Source organism: Salmo salar, chromosome 24 (assembly GCF_965601325.2).
Source record: "Salmo salar chromosome 24, fSalSal1, whole genome shotgun sequence".
Taxonomy (NCBI): domain Eukaryota; kingdom Metazoa; phylum Chordata; class Actinopteri; order Salmoniformes; family Salmonidae; genus Salmo; species Salmo salar.
This window is the reverse complement of record NC_138314.1, coordinates 6,079,193-6,092,245: the sequence shown is the minus strand read 5'-3', so window position 1 is coordinate 6,092,245 and position 13,053 is coordinate 6,079,193. Positions and strand designations below refer to the sequence as shown.

Genomic DNA, 13,053 nt, shown 5'->3' with positions numbered 1-13,053 from the left:
GATCGTCGTCGGGTGACGAGGAAGCGGACCAAAACGCAGCTGGGAGCGAACACATGTTTATTCTTTACACTTGAAATAAACACGTACACAAAAACAAGAAAATGCCGATACGTTAACTGCTCTTAACACAAAGAGACAACACCCCACAAACAGCGTAGGGGAAAGAGGAACTTAAATGTGATCCCAATCAGAGACAACTAACGACAGCTGTCTCTGATTGGGAATCGACAGAACCCAACATAGAATTAAACCACATAGAGCTCACACAAGGCTATAACGCAAACATAGAAACAAACCCAGGAAAAATACCCAACATGACACACCCTGACCCAAAATACCCGAGTTCACCTGGTCAGGGCGTGACAAGAGAATAGGGTGCCATTTGGGAATCAATGAAGACATTCATTTCTCCCCAAGGTGACCCTACATAGTTTACCCCGGTAGCATTCCAAGTAACACAACCCTGTGGAGTTTACGTGAGCTTCCATATTCTGCAATGCAATCCATACAATGGAAGAGCAGTCACTTTTATGGTTACGTAGCGTGTTTGAGATACAGTTGAAGGTCTACAAAGGTGTAAAGGAGTTGATGATGTGAACATTAGAGTATGACTAAGGACAGGGAAAACTGCGGAGAAAACACTTTCAGCATAATCAATCACAGAAAGTGTGATAAAGCACAGTATAGCTCTTTTGAGTCCCCTCTGTCTCTGTCTCTGCCTCTCTATCTGTCTCTCGGTTTATCTCTTTCTTTCTCTCACTCTCTCACCATTGAGCTCCATTGTAAACAGAAAGCCAACATACAAATTTGCTTAGAATGCTTACAATTAGATCTACATCAAAGGACCTTGCTAAAATTAAACAGCTATTCATCAGGAATGAGTCCAAACTGGGTGCCTCTGGCGGTCTGCAACTAATGAGATTTGTAATTGGAGATTGGTGGTGAGGGCATGTTGATTTAATACAGGTTAGAGTATCATTTTAACAGCCGCAAGCCAGACTGACTGACTGCATTAGGGACACGAGGATGGGTCATAAATGGCTCCCTATTCCCTATGGGCTCTGGTCAAAGGTAGTGCCCTATTTAGGGAATAGGGTGCAATTTAGGAAACAGGCCAAATAAAAGACGTCCCGTCTTTGGAAACAAAGCTGCAACCATCGCAAGATTCGATGACACATTTAGGAACCAGTAGATTTGAATGTGTTGGTCTAGGTTAGAAGGAGGAAAGACAGAGCTTTTGTTTGAGTACCTGTATCATTTCACAGTAAGTGAATGTGTTTTTCTAAAGCTGGTTGTTGTGAGTTAGGTAGCATTGATATTGGTCATGAGTCCTCACTTCTTGGCAGGCGGCACCATAGGGTGTTCTCCTGCTGTTGTGACTGTGAGAGAATGGTATCTGTGTGTGTGACTGGTACAGGGGCCATTAACCTCTCTCTGGCTGCCAGAACTCACCTTAGACACTGTAAATGACACACACACACACACACACACACACACACACACACACACACACACACACACACACACACACACACACACACACACACACACACACACACGCTCCCCCCCCCCCCCCGTCTATATTGTGTGTGAAACAATTGGTGGTGCCATTGCGGTCCTTTGTGTCTCAACGTGTTCATGATGATTGAGTGTGTGTGTGGTGCACATGCGTGTTTGCTCATCCGTGTATGCATGCTCGTGTGTATGATTGAGTGTCTAGGCTGTCTGTCATTGAATCCTGCCTCTCATCACCACCATGGGACCACTCTGCAAGCCTCCTCAGGAGAGCCTAACTGGAGCACAGGTACACAGCACTCTACTCACAGCAGTAGAAGGTAAACCATCATACAAATGAAAGCTTCAGAACCTAGAATTGCTCAACCATCAAGTTGATATTTCTCTCACCAGACTCAGGGCGCTCCGCACATTCATACAGTGGCTGTGAGAAGAGACTATTCCCAAACTGGAGAACATTAGGAGGAGAACCTCAGGGTCTCCATAGAAATGGATCAACTCTCTCTACATATTTCAGCTGATAAATACACTGCTTGCCCTAATAGTCATACTACTGTAACCTGTAATTCTACATCATCTGTTGCATTGCATTTCTCTGTATTAAACTTTATAGATAGTGAATGCTCACGAGTAGCGTGAGGTTTTAGGGACAACGACAGTGATGTGTCATGGTTGAATACGGAATGCAGCATTTCCTCCATGAGATTAGCTCAGTGTTCCCCTTTAATTAAAGATGACTAACGAAGGACTCTTCCCTCTTTTTTCTCTTTTATTGAAGAGACCTGACTTTGAGTCGCCATGGTGATGGCGTCTTGTCAGGCGGCTGTCACTGTCCCTTGACAGGATCGATCAGAATGTCCAACTAAGGATGAGGTCATGGATGTTAGGAATGAAGTGAGGATGAAATTCAGCAACTCTTGGAGGACAGTGGATCTTGATAAAAATGCTTCTTTATTGTTAAAACCACCACGTTTTGGCCTGTGAAGAAGGCCTGAACATGAAGGAGAGTTGTTGAATTTCCTCTTCACTTCAGTGCCTCTCTTGCTAGGAAATAGAGAGAGAGAGGGAGAGAGAGCAAGAGAAAGAGAGGGAAAGAGCGAGTGAGAGAAAGAGAGATAGAAGAGAAAAGCAGGGGTGAGCTACTCTTAACTGTAAAACGGTAAAACACAATACGTACATACAGTACCTAACCCGTGATGGTTTGTTAAAGTCCCATAACTTGAGTCACTGCTCTTCATGGTCAGATACCATCTGCAGTATTGATTTTCCAATCGAACTAGCCGCAAAGTGCCTCTCTTTCTTCTCTTCCAGCAAATCCTACTGTTTTCTGCATTTGCTACTGGTGTGCATCCCATGTAGCACCCTATTCCCTACATAGTGCACTACGTTTGACCAGAGCCCATAGGGATGTAGTACACTATATAGGGAATAGGGTGCCATTTTGGGACATAGCCCTGGTCTTACTTTAAGTACTCCCACTTTGAGCTATAGATTCGTACCTTAATGGTACTGTAAGATTTAGTGTGCATCCCAAATGGCACCCGATACTTTTGACCAGGGCCCAGAGGCACTTTGCGGCTAGTTCAATTTGGAAAATCAATATTGCAGATTGCATCCGACCCTGAAGAGATGTGACTCAAGTTATGGGACTTTAACAAACCCTCACGGGTAGCCCTGGTAGCCCACTATATGGTAATAGACTGCCATTTGGGACACACACACTGTGTAGTTCATGTATGATGTGCTCAGCTGTCTGTGAGTTTAAAGGTACTAGAATATTAAAATGTAATCTGAAGATAGTGAACTATCAGTCTAAAAGGCCTTAAGTGTGGCCAAATCTGGTGACCCCTCAATTAAGAGACCTATTATAAATGTGTGTATGCGATGTCCGTGTGCTCTTCACTTCTGATGTCATTCATTTGGGGTTATGTGGAGCAAAAAGAACTCGGATATAAGTTTATTTATCAATGACGATATAGTAGCATCAAGTAGTATAGGAGTATATACTGGAAGTATGTAGTAGAATTTGACTTACCTTTCCTAATACAGGTGTAGCCCGCGCTGAAGATGGCCTGCAGCAAAAACAGTAGAACATTAAAGATGCTCACATTATGAACCACTGACAGAAAACCCATTTTACAAAAGCACATATAACAACCAAGCACAAATGACTTTGAAATATGTAATATGACATGAAAACAGCAACAACAACAGCCCGGAGAGAACTGGCAGCAGCGCTCCCTGTGCCTCAGGAAAAAGGAAGCCAACAGATGCATCCCGAATGGCACACTATTCTCTACATACAGTGGTTCCTCAATTAAAAGTTGCGTGCATAGACCAAATCACTTTTCAAATACATTTTCAGAATTCCATACAGGCAAGACGTTTTGATTGAGGAGATTCTAATGTTTCTAATGATTCTATTTTTGGCAAATAACTCTCAGAATTGTTTCCAAATCCTTTTTCCCAGTATAAAGGCGGCGCCACACGTGAGTACTGGTAGCATTAGCCATCTGGAAAAATATAATTTCTATTTTATTCTGTTATATTCCATTTTATTGTTACTGTAAAATATGTGTGTGTTGATTACGGTAGGGCAGGGGAATATTACACTGAACAAAAATATAAACACAAAATGTAAAGTGTTGGTGCCATGTATCATGAGCTGAAATAAAAGATCCCAGAAATGTTCCATAGGCACAAAAATATTATTTATCTAAGATTTTGTGCATAAATTAGTGAGCATTTCTCCTTCGCCTAGATTATACATCCACCTGACAGGTGTGGCATATCAATAAACTGATTAAACAGTATGATTATTACACAGGTGCACCTTGTGCTTGGGACAATAAACGGCCACTCTAAAATGTGTAGTTCTGTCACACAATACAATGTCACAGATGTCTCAAGTTTTGAGTGAGCATGCAATTGGCAGGAATGTCCACCAGTACTGTTGCCAGAGAATTTAATGTTCATTACTCTACCATAAGCTACCTCCAACGTTATTTTAGAGAATTTGGCTGACAACGTGTATGGCATTGTGTGGGCGAGCGGTTTGCTGATGTCAACGTTGTGAATAAAGTTCCCCATGGTGGCGGCGGGGTTATAATATGGGCAGGCATAAGCTACGGACAACAAAAACACAAATGCATTTTTTCGATGGAAATTTTAATGCAGAGCTTCCATGACAAGATCCTGAGGCCTGTTGTGAGGCCATTTTTTAAGGTATCTGTGACCAACAGTTGCATATCTGTACTCCCAGTCATGTGAAATCCATAGATTAGGGCCTAATTAATTTATTTCAATTGACTGATTTCCTTAAATGAACTGTTACTCAGTAAAATCTTCGAATTTGTTGCATGTTATATTTTATATTTTTGTTCAATATATAATCCTTATACAGTGTACAAAACATTGGGAACACTTTCAAAAGAGCCTCAATTCATCGGGGCATGGACTCTACAAGGTGTTGAAAGCAGGGATGCTGGCCAATGTTGACTCCAATGCTTCCTACAGTTGTGTGACGTTGGCTGGATGTTCTTTGGGTGGTGGACCATACTTGTTCCCTGTGTTGGGTAGGTTACTTTCTAATTGTAATCAGTAACTGAACTTTGGATTACCCAAACTCAGTAACGTAATTTGATTACATTCAGTTACTTTTAGATTACTTTCCCCTTAAAGGCATTAGAAGAACACAAAAATATATGTTACCAATTGAACAACATCTATTGCAGGATAAATCAATGTCCAAAATTGTAATCAGTAACTGAACTTTTGGATTACCCAAACTCAGTAACGTAATTTGATTACATTCAGTTACTTTTAGATTACTTTCCCCTTAAAAGGCATTAGAAGAACACAAAAATATATGTTACCAATTGAACAACATCTATTGCAGGATAAATCAATGTTAAAGCTTACATAGCTGGCCATATATGGATGTTAAATTTCATTTTATGGGTTGGTTATGTACAGTAGGCTTCTTCTAACCCATCGCTTTATACTACATACAATGAAATTAGATCTTTACATTAATATATATAATTTATAAGTCCAAAAATGGATGAAGCAACTACAGATTGCACCTTTAAGTCTATCAAAAGTGTTGTTTTTATCAGCATGAATTAGACTGAGCAATAAAAGCCCCACTTTTATTCCATAGGCTGGGATACCCACTATGCATATGTTGCAAGAGCGCATTTTTCACTGGCTGTCGACTGGTTACAAAAACAATGATTTAAAGGCAGTTTAAACTTCTTAAGCCCTGCCACATCCGACAAGCGTCGGAAGCCGGTGTAGTTGGATTCAATCTTTGTCCTGTATTGACACTTTGCCTGTTTGATTGTTCATCCATGGCTTCTGGTTGGGGTATGTACTGCGGTAGACCAGGGGGTTTGGTCAAGATGTTTACACAGATCAGACACGGACAGAGTAGGATGAACTCGGTTTCAAGGGTGTTTATTATAAATAATAAATGAAAAACAAAAAGGATAGGTCTCCCCTTTGAGACTCTCTCCGGGACACCGTCTTCTGGGCTCCGGGTCTTGCTGTATCCTGTCGGGATCGCAACTGCACTCAGTCCTGTTCCCTTTGTAACCATCCCCAACTATACGGGAGTCCTTTCTTCCCCCCCATTCTCTCATGTGTGCTGCCCTTCTGGCAGCTTTATGGGCCTTGCACAGCTGGTGAGCAATCAGCCCTTGATTACTCACCAGCTCCCAATCAGCCGCAATTAGTCCTGGCTGGAGAGCCCGTCGAGACCTGGCACGTCCAGCAGATGGAGCCATCACCTCGTCATGTATACTCCGTCTGTCACCAGGCCTCGACTAGTCTCCCCCTGGTGGCTGGCCTGCTGTACGCCACAGTACGTGTGGTCACTGTCGGGACGACGTCATCGATGCACTTATTGATGAAGCCAGTGACTGATGTGGTGTACTCCTCAATGCCATCGGAAGAATCCCGGAACATATTCCAGTCTGTGCTAGCAAACAGTCCCTTAGCTTAGCATCTGCGTCATCTGACCACTTCCCCAGTGAGTCAGATGTAGGGAGCTGCGCTGTTGCGGATCATTTTCTGATAAGAGCGGTCCATGATCTCTGTAAAAAGCATGAAGTAATGTTGCGTTGTGTTTGGGAGGGAGGTAGAGGGAGAGGGAGAGAGAGAGGAGGGGCTCATTTCTCCCAGGACCGGAACGAAAGTATAATCAGCGTTCTAACTCCCCCTTGTGGCGGTTTGGCGCAATGGCACAATTGCGGTGACTGCATTACCACCACACTGGTGATCACGAGTCACGAAGGCAGTCAAATTCTGGTAATTAGGCTTCTCCAAGCTCTGATGCTGCTGATGGTCATTAGTAGACTACCAAACTTGCTAACTGCCTGTTACTCAACACTCTATTGTCCCTCTAATCACTCTGATATCAATGTAAATGTAATCGAAAATCTAATCAAACACGTCATGAAAGCCCATGAGCTAATGTTGCGCAAAATTTCTATAGGCTATGCAATTGTGCGAGAAAACAGAGTGATGGCCTCTACTAAAAAGTGGAGGATCCCATCAGCTTTCTATAGACTAGGCTACAATATTTATTTCTCAACTTTAATAATATTAAGCACGTTGTTTATCTTTACAACAGGAGTATAGCCTACCAGGCTGGCACAAAAAGGAACCACAGGAATATCGTCTTCCATTCGCTATTTAAGTGCATACAGTTGACGTCGGAAGTTTACATACACTTAGGTTGGAGTCATTAAAACTCGTTTTTCAACCACTCCACAAATGTCTTGTTAACAAACTATAGTTTTGGCAAGTCGGTTAGGACATCTACTTTGTGCATGACACAAGTCATTTTTCCAACAATTGTTTACAGACAGATTATTTCACTTATAATTCATTGTATCACAATTTCTGTGGGTCAGAAGTTTACATACAATAAGTTGACTATGCCTTTAAACAGCTTGGAAAATTCCGGAAAATTATGTCATGGCTTTAGAAGCTTCTGATAGGCTAATTGACATAATTTGAGTCAATTGGAGGTGTACCTGTGGATGTATTTTAAGGCCCCCCTTCAAACTCAGTGCCTCTTTGCTTGACATCATAGGTAAATCAAAAAAAATCAACCAAGACCTCCACAAGTCTGGTTCATCCTTGGGAGCAATTTCCAAATGCCTGAAGGTACCATGTTCATCTGTACAAACAACAGTACGCAAGTATAAACACCATGGGACCACGCAGCCGTCATACCGCTCAGAAAGGAGACGCATTCTGTCTCCTAGAGATGAATGTACTTTGGTGCGAAAAGTGCAAATCAATCCCAGAACAACAGCAAAGGACCTTGTGAACATGCTGGAGAAAACAGGTAGAAAAGTATCTATATCCATATTAAAACATGTCCTAAATCGACATAACCTGAAAGGCTGCTCAGCAAGGAAGAAGCCACTGCTCCAAAACCGCTACAAAAAAGCCAGACTACGGTTTGCAACTGCACATGGGGACAAAGAACATACTTTTTGGAGAAATGTCCTCTGGTCTGATGAAACAAAAATAGAACTGTTTGGCCATAATGACCATCGTTATGTTTGGAGGAAAAAGGGGGAGGCTTGCAAGCCGAAGAACACCATCCCAACCGTGAAGCACTGGGGTGGCAGCATCATGTTGTGGGGGTGCTTTGCTACAGGAGGGACTGGTGCACTTCACAAAATAGATGGCATCGTGAGGAAGGGAAATTATGTGGATATATTGAAGCAACATCTCAAGACATCAGTCGGGAAGTTAAAGCTTGGTCGCAAATGGGTCTTCCAAATGGACAATGACCCCAAGCATACTTCCAAAGTTGTGGAAAAATGGCTTAAGGACAACAAAGTCAAGGTATTGGAGTGGCCATCACAAAGACCTAACTTCAATCCTATAGAACATTTGTGGGCAGAACTGAAAAAGTGTGTGCAAGCAAGGAGGCCTACAAACCTGACTCAGTTACACTAGCTCTGTCAGGAGGAATGGGCCAAAATTCACCCAACTTATTGTGGGAAGCTTGTGGAAGGCTACCCAAAACGTTTGACCCAAGTGAAACAATTTAATGGCAATGCTACCAAATATGAATTGAGTGTATATAAACTTCTGACCCACTGGGAATGTGATGAAAGAAATAAAAGCTGAAATAAATCATTCTCTCAACTATTATTCTGACATTTCACATTCTTAAAATAAAGTGGTGATCCTAACTGACTTAAGACAGGGAATTTTTACTAAGATTCAATGTCAGGAATTGTGAAAAACTGAGTTGAAATGTATTTGGCTAAAGTGTATGTAAACATCAAACATATGACTATTTTACACCATTTTAAAGACAAGACTCTCGTTAATCTAACCACACTGTCCGATTTCAAAAAGGCTTTACAACGAAAGCAAAACATTAGATTATGTCAGCAGAGTACCCAGCCAGAAATAATCAGACACCCATTTTTCAAGCCAGCATATAATGTCACCAAAACCCAGAAGCACAGCTAAATGCAGCACTCACCTTTGATGATCTTCATCAGATGACACTCCTAGGACATTATGTTATACAATACATGCATGTTTTGTTCAATCAAGTTCATATTTATATCAAAAACCAGCTTTTTACATTAGCATGTGACTAGCATGTGACTAGCATTCCCACCGAACACTTCCGGTGAATTTACTAAATTACTCACGATAAACGTTCACAAAAAACATAACAATTATTTTAGGAATTATAGATACTGAACTCCTTTATGCAATCGCTATGTCCGATTTTAAAATAGCTTTTCGGTGAAAGCACATTTTGCAATATTCTGAGTAGATAGCCCGGCCATCACAGGCTAGCTATTTTGACACCCACCAAGTTTGGTACTCACCAAACTCAGATTTACTATAAGAAACATTTGATTACCTTTGCTGTTCTTCGTCAGAATGCACTCCCAGGACTTCTACTTCAATAACAAATGTTGGTTTGGTTCCAAATAATCCATAGTTATATCCAAATAGCGGTGTTTTGTTCGTGCGTTCAAGACACTATCCGAAGGGTAAAGAAGGGTGACGCGCCCGGCGCGTTTCGTGACAAAAAAATTCAAAATATTCCATTACCGTACTTCGAAGCATGTCAAACGCTGTTTAAAATCAATTTTTATGCGATTTTTCTCGTAAAAAAGCGATAATATTCCGACCGGGAAACCCTGTTTTCGTTCAAAGACTGAAAATGTAAACATGGTGGAGTCTCGTGCACACGCGCCCCAGTCTCATTGTTCTCAGATCGACCACTTACCAAATGCGCTACTGTTTTTCACCCATGGCCTGCAAAGTCATCATTCAACGTTCTGGCGCCTTCTGAGAGCCTATGGGAGCGTTAGAAAATGTCACGTTATGCCAGAGATCCCTGTTTTGGATAGAGATGATCAAGAAGGCCAAGAAATAGTCAGAGAGGGCGCTTCCTGTTTGGAATCTTCTCAGGTTTTGGCCTGCCAAATTAGTTCTGTTATACTCACAGACACCATTCAAACAGTTTTAGAAACTTTAGGGTGTTTTCTATCCAAATCAAACAATTGTATGCATATTCTAGTTACTGGGCAGGAGTAGTAACCAGATTAAATCGGGTACGTTTTTTATCCGGCCGTGCAAATACTGCCCCCTATCCCCAACAGGTTAAAATTAAGCACATTAATCCTCTTTACAGGGGGTTGAGAGCCTAACTGGCATACATAAGCAGGCCGTGAGTTTCAAGTTTGGGGAAGATAACTTTCACCATATAAATGCACCTTAATAATAAATGCATTACATGCATAATTGCATTCACGGTCATTTTTGATAGTGGTGTTTTCATAGCCTACTGCCATGTGCGCATTGCTGCACTTATAATGTGAAGAAATAGCCTAATAGTTTATCAACATTTTAAGCTAAACATTCTGATCTGTTGCGTCAGCCACATTTTATAAAACATGTTTTTTGGTGCTAGTGATAGTATTAATTTGGGATCTATTGCACCCCACAACTGTCCCAGACTATGTTTGCAATATTTATTTCTTGCACACAATAGAATAGGTCGACTTTTGTACTATGGGGGATAGTAGATTGACATAGGCTAGTGCTTTTGCTGTTCGCTAGGCCTACTCATCTTGTTGGCTGACAAAAAGTAAATGTGGACAGTTCTTCCAATATCTTCAATATGCACCTCGGAATTGGACAAGGACATGCTCAGTTGCGTCCCCAATGTGTCTGTCTTCACCTGTAGCCTGTGAGAAAACCCGATCACGTGATTGAGAGCCATGTGAATGGGAGAGGCGCTTCGGATTGCACAGCAATCAGGGAGAAGAGCACAACGCAGAACTCTGGGCCACAAAAGGCAAGGATCTTTTTAGGTTGCATTACGGCCACAAAGGGGATGCCGCCGTGAAATTCGAGGCATTATCAAGTGCTTGTCAAATTGTGAATGAGAGACGATTGAAGTGTGTACAGCCTGAGCAAAAAACAAAGCACAGCTCATGCCTTTCAAGCAACTTTTAAAAAATCATCATTAGTCTCATCATGCAGCCTTAGAATGTATTAAAAATCAAAACATATAGCCCAACGTTTGTAGGACAACTAAAGTTGCATTAATAACTCTAAATTAAGGATAGGAGTATGTATTTCTTTGTTAACTATTCAACACAGCATAGCCGCATGTGCGCACTCCATCAAATAATTTGGAGAAAATGATTAAAGTGTACTCTTCATACTATAAAATAATATAAAACAATGCCACGGAATTCTAAGCAAATCTTAGAATTAGCCCACAGCCATTTGGCATTGCCACATCAGGACCAAACACAAGGACAACTCAGAGTATGATATTCTTTTCCTCTGACATAGACTACATTTTCTTCATATCATGCTTCTTTAGACCTGTCTAAAATAAATAATGGATTTATTGGGAAGGTGTTATATGAAGAGAAATTATGAAGAGAAAATATAGATAAAACGTAATGGTGCTCATCGGCCATTGGACATAAACATTACACAACAAGTTGGAAATCACAAATTCAACAATGAGTGGTTTGGAAGGAATCAGTGGCTGCCTGCAAGCATTGCAAAGCAATCACCAGCCTGCTATTCAGTGGAGTGGGTATGTGGTCCATGTCTGGGTTTAAGGGTCTCTTTTCCAAGCTCAAAAGGATAAATATTAAACATTGGCCATGCTGTCAATTGAGCATGACTTCTAGAAAGAGGCCCGAGTTCCTGACTTGGAAACTCGGAACTGGAAAATCTCAGACTTCAGTGAGTTCAAGACAACTGGGAACTCTGAGCAAAAACGAGCTCCGACTGGGAAAATATGTTTTGAATGGTCATCCAATTCAAAATTCCAAGTCAGGAACTCGGGCCTCTTTCTAGAGCTCACTGACATCATGATTAGAGCTCACTGACATCATGATTCAACCTTGTTTTTTTCAGAGTTCTCAGTTGTCTTGAAAGCACCATAAATCCAGATAATGCCAGAATTTGATGACCGCCCGCCACCTTCCTGTTGAAGTGAACACAACACAACAAGGTGAGTCCAAAAATGTCTTGTATGCTGCTGCATAAATGATGTAATATGCCAGGAAGATATGTATACTGTAGCTAAAAAAAAGTAATACTAAATGTATGTTGTTTAGAAAGCTGTTAGCTGTTGGTGGTGCACATGTAGCCTATAGCCTGTTTTAGATAAATGTCACCATCGAATATTGTAAGAACTTTCATTGTCTGCTTATATACCCCCTTTATTAATCCTACATTTCTGACTTGGTGTACAGGGCGAATACTGTAACAACGGCCCATGTTCTGAATTCTGTCGCTGTACATTTCAAAAGTGCTGAGCAAATAGTTATATTGACTACGTCCGTCCTAGCTCGCTCATTAATGTCTTAATCAAAATTACGGATTGCCTCTTATCCGCTCGTCGTCCCCTTATGCCGTAGTTTGTACACAAGTCAGCCATATTTTTTTAAAGGTAGTAAATGAGGCTGAATGAACTGTTTTGCTGCCAGACAAGGCTCCACTAATGGCCAGGTGTAGCAGTGGTAAGGATTCATTCCATGGTGCTGAAAAGAAAGCTCTGCTGTTGGGACAGCTTTATGTAGGCCCTAACAGTTTGTGGGCAACGTTTGTCAGTTTTATAGTGCAACTAATGTATTGTTTAGTGTTGTGGCTTAGCTGCATGCATCTAAAGCAAAAAAAATTGCCCCACCAATATTCTATGCTAAAATCGCCACTGCACACACAAGTATACACCCACACTAAAGTGCCATTGGTTTTCCTGATAACCTTGAAAAGTGAATGTCGTTACAACAGTCAAGGACAGTATTCAGGAGAGAGCAGAGCAGACATTTTGACAGCTGCAGCGCAAGGTTCAGCCAATAACACACACTACACTGAAGCAGAACTTAGTGCACTCGAACCCGCCACAGCAATGTGTATGCTATGCAGTTTCTTTGTTGACTAACTACTGCCCTCGCAAACACACACTTCTTATTCTGGAAATAATCTCTGGTGTCATTTGCCCATGGG

At 41.4% G+C, this 13,053-nt stretch overlaps 1 protein-coding gene across 1 annotated transcript in view; it reads right to left on the bottom strand.

Moving 5' to 3' along the window:
• Window positions 1–13,053, bottom strand: part of LOC106585216 (whirlin) — a 115,887-nt gene that overhangs the window by 22,072 nt on the left and 80,762 nt on the right. The window contains exon 5 of the mRNA XM_014171177.3: window positions 3,551–3,587. Within this exon, the coding sequence (XP_014026652.3) occupies window positions 3,551–3,587 (37 nt within the window). The remainder of the gene's footprint in view (window positions 1–3,550; window positions 3,588–13,053) is intronic.